The 19525-nt window shown below is 44.2% G+C and overlaps 1 protein-coding gene across 1 annotated transcript in view; it reads left to right on the forward strand.

Annotated features, from left to right (window-relative positions):
• The window catches only part of LOXHD1 (lipoxygenase homology PLAT domains 1), a 139812-nt gene that overhangs the window by 28304 nt on the left and 91983 nt on the right, over positions 1-19525 (forward strand). The window contains exons 5-9 of the mRNA XM_085322174.1: positions 9192-9290; positions 10822-10970; positions 13494-13617; positions 15415-15665; positions 16631-16766. Coding sequence (XP_085178300.1) covers positions 9192-9290; positions 10822-10970; positions 13494-13617; positions 15415-15665; positions 16631-16766 — 759 coding nt within the window. The remainder of the gene's footprint in view (positions 1-9191; positions 9291-10821; positions 10971-13493; positions 13618-15414; positions 15666-16630; positions 16767-19525) is intronic.

The following is a 19525-nucleotide window of genomic DNA, read 5'->3' on the forward strand; positions in this document are numbered from 1 at the left end:
CTTGAATAATTGGTCTGTCCATRTAGGAGAGGTGTAATGGGATCACCCAAGGAGACGGGAATGGTCCTTGTTTGTGGTGGGTCAGAGAAGAACACCACAGGCAATGAAAACCRGAGAACAGTTTCCTTAAAATGCTATTATGAAGGCAATTGGTCCATATAACTACACTGGCTTCTCTGCCTGGTATGCTTTTGAGAGCATTATGTGAGTGCACATAAAGTTAACATGCCACAGATACTCTTTGAGTTTTTTAGGTCCACTAGGACCTAAAMCTCATATATTTGAGCTGGGAATATGAGTTATTTTATTTATTCCTTCTGGGAAGGAAGCATATAGTAAGACTTTACAGTATGTTGTTCAAGGTTTTAATGTYGACTGAGATGAAGACTTATGAGTTACTGACCTGGTTCAGGCTTGAGAAAACACTTGGGGCATCAGGTACTGATGCACACGCTTGACTAAGTAGATAAGTCCATCCTGTCCCAAAGGGAGATGCATGTGCCTAAGGGTTGGATTGGATCTGAGCTGAGCTGCAGCCAGTATTTCTCAATAATGTTCTAGTAYTGGAAACTATGATTAAAAAACCCCAGCATTTTGGATGTGAGACACCAGCAGATGACATCTGATGGGCTTCATAGCCTCATTTTATAAAGTGTAAGATCTGGAGAGATTTGTGTGCTTAGAGTGAGACTTCTCCTGCCACACCTGGGTTGTGATTCAAAATGGGCTGTCATGTTCTGGAAACCTTAATGAACAACAAAGAAAACACTCCAGAAAGGTGTTTCTGAGGATTTGGAGGGTCAGGAAAAAAGGAGAAGATTAACTTTATTTATATTGAGAACAGAATGGGTATAACTAGCACAGGCAATKCAGCTAAATATATTTACAAAATAAATATAAAATCTTTATTTTTGAATAATGAAAAATACCCATATTAAAGATGAGGCTTTGATGCATACTGATATTCAATAAACAAGGTTTTTAAACAGAGGAATATCTTCTACTACCCAACTAATATTGTTGGAAGAAACCTGTGATGCTGTCAGGCACACCGTGCATCCAAAAATGTCTATTTTTTTTTCCTAACTAGATCGGTTGATCTAATAAGGATTTTACTCCCTGTACAGACTTTGCCCTTTATACCCTTAGGCCACCATGCCTAAAACAATTTGGGTTTTGTAGTGTACTTTTTGCCTGGTGATTTAACTCTAAAACTGGGCAAGAGCAAGGAGGAACTGAAAAGCTAGACGTGAAAAGAAACGCTGATGGCTTGTAAACCAGAAGGAAGACAAGATGCACAGAGCTCAGAAATGGGATGTAAATAGGGACCTGTAATTCACATAAATAAGGACCTCTTGTTTCAAGAGAAAAAAGTTTGGAAATGAATGAGCCATCTCTGTGTGCAGCTGGTATATAGAGCTACATGTATCCAGTATAAAATAGATAATGAACAGCTCTGAAGATGGGCACAAATTTGACCAATTATATCTGACTATTGTAATTATTTTATACTGTCAGTTTTGAAATAAAGTAACTCTATTTAAAACTCCATTTAAAGGTATTACATATAAAAAGTGAGACTCAAGTACAATGATAATATAATTTTGAACAACACTGTAAAATTAGTTTACTCTTAATTCCCAGCAAAACTATTTTACCCAAGAGTTTCTTTTCAGTGATTTCCCCAATTTTGAACGCACCAGGCTCAGGGAAGCAGGAGGGGAGGGAAATGAATATTTCTTTTGTGAAATGTCTGTGGGTTTGTGTGTGTGTGTGTGTGTGTGTGTGTGTGTGTGTGTGTGTGTGTGTTTTTCCTGGGGGCTGAACTAATGAAAAACAACATGAAATCTTGGAGAATTAAGTGAGCAGGGATTTCCACGGCACTGTCACGAGGAGGGTTGCCTGTGCAAAGCGCCATGCCTCTGCAGCTAAGCTGCTCTTGCCTTCTGAGTAAGGTCTTTTAAAGCTCACTTCAATATGTCATCATCACTTTGAAGTCGCAGTAGGAACATCAGTTTAGCATATCCTACAAGCAAAGACTCCTGCATGGGGTAGATTGCCTCTCTCAGGTTCTGCAGAGGGACGATCCAGGTTGAATCCTAATATATTAACCATCCTGATGCATGCTTTGATTTTACGTAAAAGTTGCTCATAATGGGGCTGAATCTTGCATTCTCCRGGCTGGATGGGGAGACCAAGCAGCTGAGCTGATGGTAGGAAGACCATGAGACAGCAGTTGAGAATAATGTCGTATTCAGGAAAGCAAATCTAATCATTTCCCTTTTCCATGGGTTATGCTTCCTTGGCAGTAGCAATAATCTCTCTTAAGTGCAGGCTTGTGGAGAGAGCGGCTGCCTGGGGTCCTGAGTTTGTGCACCACCGATGCGCAGACACACCTGAACCCATCTGAACCCTCCATTTAAGAAGCTGTTCTTCACCTCTGAAAGTGCAGCTCGTTAGGAAAGATAGCCATCGATTACTCTTGACAGAGATTAATTGCTCTTGAGCTCTAAACCTCCTGACCAATCTTTTCAATTCCATCCTTTCCCTGAGGGACAGAAAGATCTTCCCTAACCACGTGCAATTGTTTTATGCAACACGGAGCTGCGCTTTGGAGGCAGAGCTCACTCCTGTTGAACTCCTCCGCCTTGTTATCTCTAGGGTCCTCACTGCTGCAGAAGAGAGAGGTGCAATGATTAGGGCTGGGTGAGTTTTATTCTCGCTGCAGCATTCGTAGAGGCTCCAGAGATAGCGTGGTGTTGTATGAAAATGAAATACAACGTTTCCACCAGCAGGCCGGGAGAAGCTCRTGTAGATGTTAGCCTGATGGGGGCAGGCTGTCTCCTAGGAAGGAAGAGAATTAAATTGCAATTCTTGGTCTTAATCCAGCAGGTTGGATAGGGGACTCCACCTCGCAGCTGTCTGCCCTAACCACGGGCTGTCCAACCTTTGAATGGTTGCACTAACCAAGAAGTCCAGCTGTTGCTGAGAAATACGTTGTCTGAAGCGGTATAAAGAAGCTTTTGTTTTGATGAAGAAATGCTCTCCATTGAGGAGATATTTCATCAGAGGATTTCTGGGGTGGAATTACTGACTTGATCTGACAGCAAGGAACTGAGGCACAGGGAAGTTAAACCACCTTCCCAGGGTCATGCAAAAACGCTGCAGTGGAGTCAGGTATTGAAGCTGTCTCRCTGCCTCCTCCAGCACTAGTTCTTCTGCTTTTCATACTAACCGCACAWTTATTTCTTTGGCTGAGACAATTCAGAGACAGTAGTGGTGCCTCCTGCCTGCCTGTTCCACCTTCTCTGGTCCCAAACCCACCTGTTCAGTGCTGAACAGCACAGGGTGGATCTTAAACGTTGCTACCCTTAGGGGCACTTGGCAAAGAGAAAGATAATTGCTAAAAATTGATTTACAAAGAGAATCTAGGACTGTCTATGGCTTAGTCTCCTGCTTTTAACTCAGTACATGTTACTTCTGATGGCTGTGATGTTTCTTAGCTGTTGGATGCTGGGCTGTCATCCTGCTCCACTGCAGGTCATGTACGAGGGAGACGGGCAGAGATGCCTACAGCGAGCTTGCTGTGCCCTGTGGGAGGTGGTAGCTCTCCGTAGTGGAACATGGTTGGCCTTGTTTCCCTACCTGGATCTGGTGCTCCCGCTGCTATGAATTCATCAGCTTGTCTGTGAATTTGCTATCTAGTGCCCCAAATAATACTAGCCGCAGGATTTCCTCAGGCAACTCCATCCTGCAGCATTTCAAGTGACCAGGATATGGTATTGCTAAATAAATTGCATTAACAGCTGAATGTYGCACAGCTGAGCAGTCAGTTGAAATTTGAAGGTGGAAGGAAGGCCTGAGTTTAACCAAAGGGGGAAATAACCAAATGGCCCTCAAGTTTGGCTGGGATATGTCCATGCATTTTCCATGGTCATAGGCAGGGGAGATGGTAGATGAGAGCACCCAGGGGAGGTGTGGGCTGGATGAGGAGAACATGGGCAGGGTGTCCTGTTAGTGTTGTACGCTACATCCTTGGGATGGAGATGTCAGGGAGGACCTAGAAGTGAGGGCTGCAGCCCCATGGCCTTCCTCCTGGGCGCAGTGCCGTGCTGTGTGTCCCTGCAGCCCTTCACTGTTCTCCTCCACAAAAATAAACCCGTTGGCTCTCRGTGGAAAGGAACTGAATCTAGCTCACGGTGGAATATTAATCTTCCCTTTCAGCTGCTGAAAGCTGTGGCTGAGTTGATTAGTGACAGACAAGCTGCTCGCCTGTCACACCTCTGCTAAATTAATGCAGCAGGGTCATATCAGTTAGTGCTGCCCCGCTGCTTCCCAGGGACAGCGTCTTGGCACTGACTGCCGGTGCCTTCCTGAGATGGCCAGGCTGGAGGAGAGAGGATGGACAGGAGAAAACAGTTACGGCTCTTGCCACTAAATTTTTTTGAGCTGTCAGGTTTGCAGCATCTTGCAGTTYTTGCCTCTGATGCTGCTAATTTCAGTTCAAGGAAAGCTCCCTTCCCAACGACTGTGCCGCAGTGAGCCTACACAGCTAGATGGAGTCACAGCTTTTATCAGCCGTTCATTAGCATTTTGCATGTTTCTGGTGCTAGGAGAAGCATCCAGAGAAAAATCTCCAGGCAACATGTTGATCTCTATTTTACAGATGAACTCTGAGCTGTGCACTAAGATTAAAAAAAGCCAAGTGGATATTTTTGAAAAAGATGATGTTACTGTTTTCAAAAATGCATGATTAAGGGCTTGCAGAATAAGGAACAACATCCACCCATGTTTAAAATGAAGAGTACTTGACTTCAGCCAGATTGCTGCCAGGCTGCAATGACAGCCTTTTGCTGCGTGCTGCTAGCAGCTGAATCCTCACTGCCTTTTCAAGATGCAGCATCCCCTTCTATTTAAATTTGCACCTCCACCATTTAATTCTGGAAGGTACACTGATATGTGAAGTGCAGAAGGACCCCTGGGCAGAATGAAGTGCTACTCTATCTGCTATGGCTAGGTCTTGAATTGCTCAGAGGTGTGAGGGGCAGGTATGGGGACTGATCTGTGTGGATACAGTTTCAGAGCTGGGAACATGAAAAAGGGGAAAACTTCTTAGTATAAATACTTCCCTTGTAGTGCAAACACTCCTGCAGTAGCTTTGCAACACACCTGCAAGGAAAAGAGGCATCCAAGCTTAGTGCTGTATACTGCAGCCCCACTATATTTTAGGGGACAGAGAGAAGCTCTTGTAGCACAGTATTGGTTTTCCAAGCAGGTTGTCAATTCATGACACTGTATACCTTAGATTTGAATTAYAGAGCTGTTGGCAAAACCTTTCAAGCTTTGGATCTGGCACAGAATTATACCAGTGTTTCTCTGTTCTCTGCATGTCCTCCTTGATGCTCTGCATGTGTTCAGGTATCCTTCTGGTCTATATTTTAGAGACCTAAAGCCTGATCCTACAGTGGCAATCTAACTTCAGCCACTGATGCTTTTCCTTTTGTGGATCCTTTTATCCCATCAGGCTCTTCTGGCCCCTGAAAAGAAGAGTAGAAAATTAATCACTGACATGAGCATAAATATTGCAGAGGAGGTGCATGGAGCAAAGTGTTYTGAAAAATGTGGTCTGTGATTGAAGATCCCAATGTACAAAGGGTCACTTTTAGTTAGAGCAGTTTAGTAGCCAAATGGGAGTTGTAAATTGTGGTAGCTCTATCCTTGGCTAATGCAAATAAGATTCTTTGAGGTTGGCACATATTTAGAAGGTTGTTAGCGCTTCTTGAACTGAAGGAAAGGAGTTGAAGAGAAATGTTAAGGCATTTTCTGAGCCCAGCTCTATCCTTGTTATTTATTACTTGCTGCATTTTTATCATTATTATTTTATCTGTGTTGGCTGGTTTTGTGACAGGGCGCCAAGAATGTCAGATCAATTTTTAGCCTTTTCAGAGCACGTTCATTAAACCATTTCCTCTTCTGTTTGGGGTCTGCCCTGTGGCCCTAACTCGAGGAGCTGAGCACATGCTTGTAATTCAGGGAATGGTCCAACAGCTGCTTCTTGCACGTTGGTCTTGCAACCTTTGCCTCCAGGCGACCGTGTGTGCCAAAGTGCCTGCTGCTTTTTAGCAAAAATTTTTAACATATGCTAGGATTTGTTTATGGTGGAAGAGGCAGGTGCCTCCCTCTGTGAGCAGTAACCCAGGGGTCTGTGATGGTCCAYAGCTCCAGGGAAAACTTATTCCCAGTGTTGGCTGGGAAGCCTAGACATGCTTCTCCCCTAACTGTGGGTGGATGCACCTGGCAAAGGAGTCTCCAACCTGAGCCATGACTGGGTGTCATGCATCGAACGCGGGATGGGTGGCTGAGGCAGCCAGGAAAAGCTGTTTCCCAAGAACGTGCCGAGTGAAAACAGACCTAGTGAATGCTGGTGTCCGCAGAGATTAGCTGTTGGCTTTTAAAAACACTGCTCGTACACATCCTCTGGGATATATATATGTATATACATTTTTATATATATTTGTGCTTTGTTTTCTACCTCTTAAGAGGCTCAGAAGGCCACAGAGCTTTGTGGGGATGATGGGACAAAACAGTCCATTTGAGAGTGAACCTTGCTGGCTTAAGATAGATTGCAAAGAATATTATTTGCCAAGGGCTGTGTTTCTAAAGGATTTGAATAAACTTTGCAGTTTACTGGCACTCTTAGGTGAACAGTTAGAAATTTCCACTTCTCTAAAAGGTAAAATCTTTCATCATTATTGCAACAAGATGATTATCTAGCCAAGACTCAGGCTGAACTTTAATGTCCTCTGTCATCTATCTAGGCTAAAGAACAGGTCCAGTGAGTAACTGGTTTCCTGAATTGAATTGTCTTAGGGCAGGAAGTGAATTTTGAAGCTTTAGCATTTGTAGCTTTGTTTAYTGAAATCTCGGGAAAATGAGCCAATAAAGTTAGCTGAGACAGTTCATACTTTGGTTGSTGTGATCAGAAAATGTGGGTAAAAATTGTGATTAGCTCTGGATTCGGTGTCTGCAACCAGATGAACRTTGTAAAGAATTTGCCTTACCTATGGCAGATACTTTGAATTTTATTTTTGTGAGGGAGATAGGTGAGATATGGCTTGTGYGCTTGTCCTTTCTGCACACACACTGCGCCCAAGAGTCAAAAGGGAAGAAGTGATGTATCTCAGAGCTTGCTGCATCGTCTAACCAGGACTCAGTAATGCAGAGTATAGCACATTCTTCGCTGAGGGCATGTATAGTCACGTGTTGTTCATTAGTAGMTTTTGCATTTCTCTTTACCAGGTTTGGTGTGTGTTTAGCTGTCTGTCTCCAGCATTGTGACTGGCTCTGTGCAGGGTTGAGCCTGCTGGAAGGAACAAGGTAGCTAGACAACCAAGCACACAGGCTTCAGTGGTAGATTTCGAAAGTTGTTCATATTTGCCCTAAATGTAGTCATGTTGACAGCCATGGAAGATTTCTCACTKATTTTAGTAGAAGCTGAGTTTACCCTTGCCATCCATTGGAGCCAGKTTAGTCCCATCCTGATCCCTCCAAGAACCTGCCTCTCAAACTCACTAGTGTGGAGCAGGTGAAATGGTTGTATATGAAGCCCACCCACGATTTTTGCATTCCTTAGTGCCATGCCCCGTGTAACATCACAGAATCACTAAATCAGTAGGGTTGGAAGGGATCTCTGGAGATCATCTAGTCCAACCCCCCCTGCTCAGCAGGGTCACCTACAGCATGGTAGACAGGGTTGCATCCAGGCAGGCCTTGAAGATCTCCAGAGAAGGAGACTCCACMACCTCTCTGGRCAACCTGTGCCAGKGCTCYGTCACTCTCACAGGGAAGAAATTCCCCCTCACGSTCAGGCRGAGCTTCCTGTGCTTCARTTTCTGCCCATTGCCTCTTGTCCTGTCACACGGGACAACTGAAAAGAGTTTGTCCCCATCCTCCTGACACCCTCCCTTCAGGTACTTGTACACGTTGATCAGATCCCCCCTCAGTCTTCTCTTCCCCAGGCTGAAGAGGCCCAGCTCTCGCAGCCGTTCCTCSTAGGGCAGGTGCTCCAGCCCTCTGATCACCTTTGTAGCCCTYYGCTGGACTCTCTCCAGTAGCTCCATGTCTCTCTTGTGCTGGGGAGCCCAGAACTGGACACAGTACTCGAGATGAGGCCTCACCAGGGCTGGCCTTTGAGTCAGTTCTCAACCCACCTCACTGTCCACTCCTCTAACTCACACTTCCTGAGCTTATGTAGGAGGATGTTATGGGAGACAGTATCAAAAGCCTTGCTGAAGCCAAGGTACACAACATCCGCTGCTCTCCCCTCATCTACCCAGCCAGTCATTCCATCATAGAAGGCTATCAGGTTGGTTAAGCAAGATTTCCCCTTGGTGAATCCATGCTGGCTACTCCTGATCACCTTCATTTCTTCCATATGTCTGGAGATGACATCCAGAAGGAGCTGTTCTATCCCCCTTTCCAGGGATGGAGGTGAGGCTGACCGGCCTATAGTTGCCTGAGTCCTCCTTCTTGCCCTTTTTGAAGACTGGAGTGACATTGCTCATGGGCTTTATTCTTACTGTCTCATAAAATGCAAAATACTAGATTTTATTTTTTTGTGTCTGTTTGTTTTATCAACTAGACAGAGTAACAGGGTGGGCCCCTCCAAGTTTTTGCAGTTGTGCAATGTGACTGACTTTTCTTCAAAATATTTTTCACCAGGCAGGTTTAACATTAACTAAGATGCAAAAATATGTCTAGGACAACATTCAGCCTGGTGAGGCCAGACCTAAACCTGGGCAGCTGGCTGTCTGCATGACTCAAAGATGTTTTGGAAAAAGCAAGGCCAGTGTGTAGGTCTGGGTTCATTTAATGGCTATGTATCAACATCAACATTCGCACCTTTGTCTCATCTATTTGAACTTTCAACATCAAGACCAGGAGTTGAGTGATCTGTTCCTCTTGCTCTGGGCAGTGAATACCCRAAGTATCAGAGCTCTGTCTATGGATTTTATTCATCTCATGGAGAAGAGAAAAATGATTTCGGGATCAGCATACACAATCCAGGAGACATGGTTCAGACATGCTTCCCAGACAGTAGAGCACAGCATGAACTGATTTGTACTGTTGTTTTGTATCAAACTGTAGCTTGTGTTATTAATGTATTGGGATTTCTGCCTCTCTCCTTGCAGTAAACAAATATGTGGTCCGAGTTTTTACTGGTGATGTTAGCGGCAGCGGAACAGATGCAGATGTCTTCATTAATATCTTCGGTGAGAAAGGAGACACAGGTATTCAAATGCAAATCACTTCCCAAAATATTTCTTCCTGCTCTGCAGGCCTATGATCTGAATAACACACAGCAGCAATCTGGCAAATGCAGAAAAATTTGGCTGAGCGAAGGCACAACAAATGATGTTGTTGGCTCTAGGGTTTCTAACATCCACAGTAACCCCAAGCTGCATCTGCAGAGGAGCAGTTGCAGCTGGACTATGAGCGTGTCTGTGATCACCTACCACCAGAACACAAATCCTAAGAAAAAGCATGAGCCAGTGCAATAGGTGCCAGTCCACTACAGGGTTTGATATAAATGTGTTATTTGTAGTGCATGCGGTGAGAGCTGGGTGTCAGACCCTTTCTGAGAAGCAGGAGGGATGATGTCCTTTCAGTGTGGCACAGGTTGTGGCTGAGCCTGCCTGGCCATTTTGAAAGATAATCTAACCAGCATTCGTGTTATCTGGCTTTGATTTAACAGTGATAGTTACTACTTTTTTGTTTTTATGTAYGTTATACTAAAACAGGGATCCAGGCACTTGAATTTAATTTTTTAAATGATGCTTTTTAACTGAATAATAATAAAAGATGCACCTAGACCAAAATCTCTGRGTTCTGCCTTTGAAAGAAGCAGACGGAAATCCTGGAGCTCCAAATAGCAAATACTCTCTCTTCTATCATGTCAGATTCAAGGAATAATGATATTATGCCTGCCAAGCATCCTTGAACAGATTATAAAACCTAGTGGATGGGTTTCATCCTTGATTAAGTCTGCAGGCTTTTACAAGGGGATTCATCTGGTCTCACTTCAGAGATCTGAAGGTGGGTGTCTAAATCCACATTGGTTGTCCAGGCACCCTGTCAAATCAGTATAGAGAAGCGACACCCTTAGAAAATGATTCATCCCCTTCAGAGAGAGGTGGGATGAATCGCCCTGTGCTGCCTTTCCCTGCRCTGAATTTGCAGGTTGCCTTGGCAGATTCGATCCCACTTGTACTGTAACCAGCACCATAACYGGGTTGGTTGCACCAGCGATCAGCGCTTTAATACTTCTCATACAGGCAAGCTCCTGCGAGGTCAAGAAAAGCCCATGTCCCAGGCTGGATCCTAATTTGTGCATAAATCCTTCCTGTATAATGCAGGGAAAAAAAATCCTTTCTCCTCAAATGTCAAAATCTGCAGCCTGTGGTCAAACCCTTTTGAAACATTTTGGAAATTTTTGAAGACATTAAAAATAAAAGGAGTGTATGATAGTAGGAAAAAATGTAAGAGCCATCTGGATATATATTTTTGAAAATGCTGAGGGCTGTAAGTAATTATGACATTAGTGTGAAAATCCAGTTCTTTTGTGTGCTCAAGAAAAGGTGCTTTTTTATTAGAATATAAAATCTTGTGTGTTTACCTTGAAACCTGGTTGGAGAAAGTCAGCACCTGTAGGGTGTTTGCCCAGTCACAGTGGTGACATTCCTAAATATTTCTTTATTTACAAAAATGCACGTGCCAATGATTTTTTTTCCTTCCTCCTTGGCTATTTTGATTATTTTTTAGGTGTGAGGAAACTGGACAATGACAAAGACAACTTTGAGAAAGGAGCAGAGGACAAGTTCACACTTGATGCTCCGAACCTGGGGAGATTAAGAAAAATTAACATAGGCCATAATAACAAGGGTGGCTCTGCCGGCTGGTTCCTTGCAAAGGTTAGTTATTCCTTAGGAGACGTTTAACATAAGGATGTTCTAGGATCAAAATGTCTCACTTTTTACCCTCCCAGTGGTCTGATGCCAAGAAATGTCTGGATATCGGCGGAGAGGGACACAGGGGGATGGCTGGGTCCACAGCGCACTCCGTGTGTTCAGCCCACTGCTTCTACGTGCTCACTTAAAATGGGGTAGCTAGAAAATAAGGGACATGCTGAGTGTAAGTAAATTGTCCGTCATCTCAGGGGATGTTATGGCAGTGAGAAAATCCAGCTGTTAGAACTTGAATTCATCTGTTTTAATCTTGTTTCTCCTGCACCAGTCGCTGCACAGCTTCTTTTAACAGACGAGGGGCACTCTCAAAGCTGGGGCCTCCAAGCCTCCGTGACTTTATCAGCTTAAATCATTACCAAGACAGCAAAGATACTAGACTCTAAGAAATACCTCCCGAGTTTATTCACACCAGAAATTTGCAAACTCTTTCAGCTTGGCCAAATTTAAGGGATTTTTCACTGGCACAGCAAAAGATATATTCCTGCCACAAAGACACCTGTCTTCCACTCCCACTTGCCTCCACATTTTAATCTCCTGCTTTAAGGCATGAAGGCATTGCAGCTTTTAGTGAAATGGCTGAAAAAATATTGTAAAAGGAGGAATCAATGAGTCTTTCCTCTAATCTCATTTTCTTTCCTGTGCTGGTGTAGTTTAACATAGTTGGCTCTAATCCATTGAAGATCTGACCCAAATTTGTAAAACCTCAATAACAGGACGGTTTGATGTACTACAAATGCAAATATTAGCACATGCTTTTCTATCATCCCCATACCCTGCACTAGAAGTTGTTATATTGACTGTCCATGAAAAATGCAGAAGATGAAAAACAAAGCTGTTGGGCTTCCTGTAATAAGAAGGGGGGAAAAAAAACTCAGAAAAAGAACCTTGTTCTAACAGTACAAATGAAGTCTGAATGATTTGATTTTCATACTGATTAGGTCACTTTAGTCCCAAAGCCCAAGTAGTGACCAGTTGCAACCAAACTATTAATCCTATGCTCTGCCACAGTAACCACTGAGATATTTGTGATTAAGTAAGTAAAAGGCAGCTCTTTCCTTGTAAGTACAGCTGGAAGTTTGGAGGAACAAACTAAACCACAGTCCAGTTATCCTGAACAATTGGTAGATGTTTTTTCTCTAATTTGCTCCAGGATTTGAGAACTGTAGTGTTGTTACTCGTTGAAACTTGCTAAGCATCATTAGAGGTTCTTCTCATGTTTCTTATGTTGTCAGTGTAGCTTAGAGCTGGTTTTCTGCCCCTAAATATATGAATAAAAACATTAACATGAACACAAAGTGTGTCAGGCTGGTAGAGAGGAATCTGAGTGTTGATATTGCTCCTAAACCTCATGTAGTTTAGTCTTTAGTGCTCCAGMAAGCACTGCCCTGTCAGCACATGCTGACAGTCCTGACCCTGGCAGACCCCGTGGTCCATGTACACAGAGGTGCAAYGAGAATCTGTAGGTCTACAGGCAACAGTACAGCGTGAGGCGAGTGACGCATCGGGAACCTCAGGTTCCCACAGAATCGTTTCACAAATATTTCACGAAGGATGGGTTTCATATTCTCCCTGTTAGCTCTGAAGGTAGACAAATGTGGCAATGACCTTCTACCCCTAATAGTGAATTTTCATTCTCTGAGCCATAGAGGCAAGCAGAGGTTTTGAGTTCTTCGTTTCTGGCTGAAAATCCCTGGGACTCTGTGCTGCTTGTCTAAAATACTGCAGTAATTCTGTGGAAAGCTTCAGGAACAGGGATGYGTGCTAGTAACAAATGCTTCAACAGGAGGTGCAAGAAAATCCAAGTGGGTTTACACTGGCCTAATCTGGTGTTAAATAGGGAGACATTCCCTAGTTTGTTCTAGCAGAACATTGCTCTAGAGCGGGACCAAGAGCCTAGAGCTTCCAAATTAGAAACTATCCCTACCGCAAGGTTTCATGGCTGTCTTTGCACGTGGTCCCATACCGCAGTAACTGAGTGGAATTAGCTAATATTACTAGCTCACGCAAGCTGGTCCAGGGATCTTGATTTGCCCTAAAATTCATTGGTGCTGTTTCATAGCATGGCCCTAAAACTGAACGGGAACGAAGACAGGCTGTTCCCGAAGCAGAACGAAGAGCTGCTGTTCGGTTTAGCAGAGAGGAGTAGCCAGCAAACTGGCTCGAGAGAGAATGCAGGCAGGCCAGCCAGCTGGTCTTGGTAGCAGAAACATTTGGTCTCGTACACTGCGAGAGATGCAGACTGAGTTCGCTACAGCAAAAAAGAAAAGAAAAAAAAAACTCTGACTTTTACAAGCTGATTGTCTGAAATTCTAACAGTTCTAATTAGGGAGGGGAGAGGAATGAGCTTGAATATTAAATATCAGGTGAAATGAAAAATATGCACAAGCTTCTGCTCTTCTGTCACCCTCTCTTGTAACACCTTTGCTTTTTTTGCATGCATTTTGTAAAGAGCTGTTTCTTTTCTCCTAGGTGATCATTGAAGATATTGGCAACAAGTGCGTGTACCAGTTCCCAGTTGGACGCTGGTTTGCTATAGATGAGGATGATGGGAAAATCCAGAGGGATATTCTTGTAGGGGGCACTGAAGCCACAGGTAAARTCTTTGGATGCTGGATCCATGGTGGGAAAAGCAAAGGTACAAAGGCCTAACTGATGTTTCTAGCCTTAGAAGATTGAATGTCCTGGCCTCAGGGAGACCTAGAGTGGACTAGCTGTTGGTGACAGGCAGTTTCATGCAAGAGTCCCTCAGCTACCACTGCATTTCTCACTTTCACGTCTCACTGGCAAAGCTGTGCAGGGCTGATGGGCAAAGGGTGAAAGATTCAGCACATACTTTAGCAAGTCACTCGCCTGCCTTCAGAAAGTGGATTGCTGTTCCCAGAGTCACCAAGGTGCTACACARTAATCCATATTATGCTTCAGGTTGTGGGCTGGGGAATGATGGATCCTTTCACAAAACAAGAGAGGCAGTGCCAAGCCCTAAAACCGGCTTTTTGATTATACAACCTGATTAGAGCAGAGGCAGACAAATATGATGTCTCTGCTAAAGGAAACCTGGATGTAAAGTCAGTAAAACAAATTACCACCAGGCAGAAGATGATTTGGATAGTGTTTTGCCTATATTTATTCATTAACAGAAAGGTAAACACTGTGACTATGCACTTAACAGGTGCTCTTTACTTCATTGCAAGGTCTATACATCTGCAATCTTTGCATGCCTCCCTGCGTGTGCGCTGGAAAGTGGCCCGGGCACGAAAATCTGATTACATGATGCGTGTTGTGAAAAATAGAAAGATGAGGGAAAAAGTCTTCTAACTAAAAGATTGCAGCTCCCTTACTAAAAGCTTCCCTTATTGTTTTACACTTGTCAATGTGCATTTTTTCTGCTCTCGTAAGTTCTGTTGAAGATATTCCATTTGCACAGTAAAATGTACCTGAATGCAATTTTTAATGCAAACTTTAAAGAAGGACAGGATTGCTCGTAAGACAGTGAGTTCTGGCATTCCTTTTTTTTTCCACTGTCCTTACTGAGAGTTATGGGTGATTTAGGCAGGACTCAGCTTGGTTCCTCACTGTTTAGGCATGCTCCCTAAAACATTGTTATAGTTAAAGAAATGTCTCCTTACTCAATACCATACCACAGGCCTAAGGTCTGCCCATCRGTGAGCCCTCTGGGAAGCAAGGCACGTAGAGAGAGTTCATATCTTTCTTAAACCAACAGATAGAGCTGGAAAAAACAGTTTTTTATACATATAAATTCTATTTTAGAAAGCATTACTTTTCCATTTGGAGATTAAAAAAAAACAGAAGAAAAAAAAGAAAATGAAAAGAAAGAAAAAAGACTTTTCCAGACTTTTCTTTGCTGAGATCCTTAAAGACCCACAGTGGCAGTACAGGTTCTGCTAGCTTCCGCAGCATCAGAGGCTGCCAGCCCCACATTTCCAGAGTGTGGTGCTGCTAAACATCTTGCCCCAGCTGTTGAGAGCAACACCTCTATCCTCTCAGCATCCTTCTGGTGCTTGGTACCTCTGAAAATCAAGCAACTTAGTCGCCAGTTCAACTTTTTGCATGCTTTCACCAAATTATCACTGCAATAAGGACATCAAAACACCACAGCTACAGTCTCAGGCTTTCTTCCAGTGAGCCATGYGCTAGCAAGTTTGTGACCATGAACCTGTTTCTCTTGGACAGTAGGAAATCAGCGATGTGTTTCTCAGATGTATGTTTGGAATGAAAACAAATAAAATTTTGCAMTGTGTGCAAGCTGAAAGCTAAAAAAGATGCATGGGAAATCAGCAAAAGCCAGTGTAAATTCAGTCAAGAATTGTGTTTTTCAGCCTTTTTTTCCTCCTCCCTATTTTCTTCCTAACCAAATTCCTGATTCCTTCAGGTATTGTGTACAACGTTGCTGTAGTGACAGGAGATATCAGAGGGGCTGGCACAAACTCCAAGATCCACGTAATCCTCCACGGCTCCAAAGGTTTAAAGAACAGTGGGAAGATTTTCTTGGAGGGAGGCGAATTTGAGCGCGCCAGGACAGATCTCTTTAACGTGGAGATAGCAGCTCTTCTCAGCCCCCTCAGCAGAGTCACCATCGGGCATGATAATTGCGGAGTCAGTTCTGGCTGGTATTGTGAAAAGGTGAGCCTAGGTTGTTGGTCTGTAGGCAGCTGCCAGTTGTTTCCTCTTCACACCCTGACCCCAACAAGCAAATAAGTTTAAAAATTCTACCTTTATTTGGATGACAACATCCCCAGTTTAGCAAGCCAGCGTTGTACATAATGCATGGTAGTAGTGATTGCCTTGAAGGCACATTAAATACATAAACCACTCACTCACTGAGCTSATTGCCCTTTGAAGTCACAAAGATAGGTATTATTTTCTGCTCAATGCCAAAAGCCACCTTTAGATGTTTGCCCAGAAGGCCAGACAGAGACACAGTCTTGGACTGTGCAGAGCATTTCAAAGTTATCATCTATACCCAGGTGTCCCTGAAGTTTTTAGATGCTGCCATGAAAAAAGCAGCTGACCACAGCTGCTCCTGGGAAGCAGTGGAGCGGCGTGGAGTTGTGTGCACTGCCAGTGGGGCCAAGAGGAGGGAAGAGAGTGTGGCAGCTGCCTACTCCTCTGGCAGGTTCATGCCTGCTATTACACGCTGAAGCTGGAAGGGCATGCAGTTTCCCTGGAAAGCAGAGCTGGCTTAGGATGCCTTTGAAGGCTTTCTGCACCTTGTGTTTCCCACAAAACACTGCCGTGTGGAGCAGGGCGAGAGTTGTGCGCTGGCACAACGTGAACTCCTGCGACCACACTGCCTGTTCTTGTTGCCTTCCTCTGCTGGTGTTTTGCCACTTCTTGGTAGACCTGTTTTGGTGTGCTCTGGAGGAGTTGGAATGACAAGGTAGGAGGGTCCTCAATATACTTCTAACAGGGAACCCTGCAACAACCTGGGCTTGTCCATGCAGATTGTGCAGGGAACATGGCTCTTAGAGCAGGACCAAGGTCCCCCACCCTGCCATTGCTTCAGTTGCTTAAGATTTCAGGATCAGAGTCCTGTGGGCTGCCAGTGACACAATATTCAAATTCACTTCTCTGGTGTCTTTCTCTAGGTGGTGGTTTACTGCCCGTTCACTGGTATCGAGCAAACCTTCCCGTGTGGGAAATGGCTGGATGAAGATGAAGGAGATGGCCTCATAGAGCGGGAGCTCTACGAAATGGTCTCCCTGCGCCAGAAAAGACTAAAAAGTATGTACAAGTGTGCAGTAGCCTCCTATGATCCCACTCCACAGCAGTGCCCTGCATGCCACTCATGCAATGCAATATGGGTAGAGCCGCGGTCAACCAGAAGCTGAAGTGAATCAGGTCCTGCTTCTAGTTCATATTAGAACGTCCTGGTTTGGAAAGTTAAGGGAAAAATGAAACCTTTAAAAATATCTTGAAGAACTACACCCATTTCCTAACAGAAAGGAAATAGGATCTAGCAGCTTTCTGAGGTTCACAAGGCTTATGGCCACCACATCCTCACCTTCCCAGACAAACCAGGAGATTTCTTCTTACTGTAGCATTAGAACCTGTGTGGTCCCAAGAGAAACTAAATCCAAATATATTAAAAAGACAGATCTGCGGGAAAACAGAAAGAAAAAAAACCCAAACTCTTCCCRCTAACTTTGTTTTTTTTATGCTGAGCCTTAGAGAAAAAACAAAGTATTAGTCCTGTCCAGCTGCCAAACGTGCCTCCCAACGTGAGTGAGCACTGCATTTGAAGCCTTTTCTCCAGAGGGAGGCAAGCACACGCGTTTGCTCGGCGTGCCGGGCACCGCACCAGCCCGACTCGTTCACGCAAGCCGCGCTGGCTGCGCTTGCACGGCRCGATGGATCGCTGCGTGTGTGTAAGCAGAATGTTTTAATTAGGATAATAGATGCAGTTTAATCAGAATGCTTCGGGTGGGCTCCTGCTTAAGCAGCAGTTCATTTAAATAAGCTTTATCTAAATGTTAGTCAGTGTTATAACTACATTACGTCTCTGCCTCGGTCCGTTTAACTAGAGCATCTGCAGCCTTTAACCCTCTATTATCAGCTCTGATTGTTATTGACAGGCTAATTCCCCTGCTGCCGCAGTGCAGGAGATAGACGGAGAGCATTAGCCTTGAGAAATCTGTGACCTTTAGCTGCCAGATTAGAGAAGCGTAAGACTTGGAGTTAGAAAAGACCGATTATGTCATCTTTCCTATCGCTCTGTGCATGCAGGACCGTCCTTTTCTGTGAGTTGATCAAGGCTCGGTTCAACCTCACTTTGGGTATCCATGGTGAATCGGCTCCCTGCACAGCGTTTGCAAGCTGTTCCCCCAGCGAGCTGTAGCTCAACATGGAGCTTGTTTTTATTCTCAGCCTTTTTTTTCTCCCTCTCCTTATCTTGCATGTTATCGTAGGAACCGTTGTGTCAGGTCTAGCTCTCCTTAGTGTTTGTACCCTGGGGGAGAGTTGCTTTGGCTCAGAGAATTTCCTGACTACCAAAATTGCTTGATGTGAAGAGGAGTTTGGGTGAGAAATGGGGRAATTTGTCCACACAGCCCTGGGGAGATGATGATGGGTGCTTGGGGAATGCCTGATCTCCCCTRGCAGCTGCAGACCTAGCTCACCCAGGTTTCTCCTGGCGCGGTTTCTCCCTGCCAGCCCTCTGTCAGCATATATTCCTGATACAAGGTTCCCTTTCCTCCTCCCTGTACGTGCATCGTTCCTCTTCTCCTTCCCTTGAGCAGCAGAGGTCAGGGAGGCCAAGCAGGAAAGTTGAAAGAAGTCTCTGGTGTCCAGTTTGGCCTTGTGCTTTTCCCTGGCCACTATATCACAGGCCATGAGCAAACTTGCCTTAGCTCCATTTCTGCTCAGATAAAGCTCATTGGTGCTTTTCAGAAGACCGTGTTCATGAACATTTTGAATACTATTTAAGTAGGGGAGAAACTTTTTCTGAAGAAGAGTTTCCTCTACTCCCTCTTTTTTTTGGGTAGCTCAATCCCCTCCCTTTTATAATTACATACTGAGTAGATCAGTAAAAAGCTAATTTATATGCACATCATTGTATTTTTATATTCCATTTTGGGCTCTGAAGGTCAAGCTGTGCTCATGTGGGCTCAGGCATACCAAAAGGGTTAGCAGTTCTTTCATTAGAATTTGTTAATAATTCAGCTGATGTCTGAGTCAGGCAAGARACCTGTTCCCTCTCCTGCAGGTGCTGCAAGGCCTGCAGAAGTGAAATGTTATTATCAATAAAGTGAGAATGCAGATGAGRGGGCTCTGTAGAGGAAATAATGTCACCTTTACATATGCAACCATTCCCTCGTATGTAAACCAATGTGAATTTGCTGCATGTGGGCTCCTCTTATAGTTAAAATGCTGGGTAAGGACTTAAGAAATGCAAATTCAGCTTGTATCTTTGCTGCAGACYTCGGGCACTTCCCTTGGAGTCACAGAAGTGCTAACTGAAATTGGGTGGGATTTAGGCATTTAAATCACGTAAGCACTTTTGAAAAATACCTTCACCTCCCCCCTGAGCATGTTTGTCCCACATAATGCAACCTGGCAAGAGGTACCTGAACTGAATCCAAGCAAGGGATACCTGAGCAYAGTGCCTGTCCTGCAAGAAGCATGTTTGGGCTAGTTGACCTGATATCTCAGGAAGGCTTGTTAGCTCAGGGTGAAGTGATATGTGGTTGCATCCATATTGCTGCCTTTTTTAGAAGCAGCCCATCTAGAGTGAGTTTTGGGAGCTACCAGGACCTGCACTGCATAGTATCAGGTACTTGGAATTTCTTTCCTACTGACGAAAAGAAAGATGACACTATTTTATTGCATTAAAAACAGTCTTTGAAGCTAGCGTTGTAAGTGTTGGAGAAGTATACTGAAACTACAGAGATGGAGCAATACCCTAATTACCCTGTTACTAATGTATGACATACAAAAATGTGATTCACCTATAAAGTGGTGATTTATATGTTTTGTCATTTTAT

Source organism: Rhea americana, unplaced genomic scaffold, assembly GCF_003343005.1.
Source record: "Rhea americana isolate MKP2758 unplaced genomic scaffold, rheAme1 scaffold_75, whole genome shotgun sequence".
Taxonomy (NCBI): domain Eukaryota; kingdom Metazoa; phylum Chordata; class Aves; order Rheiformes; family Rheidae; genus Rhea; species Rhea americana.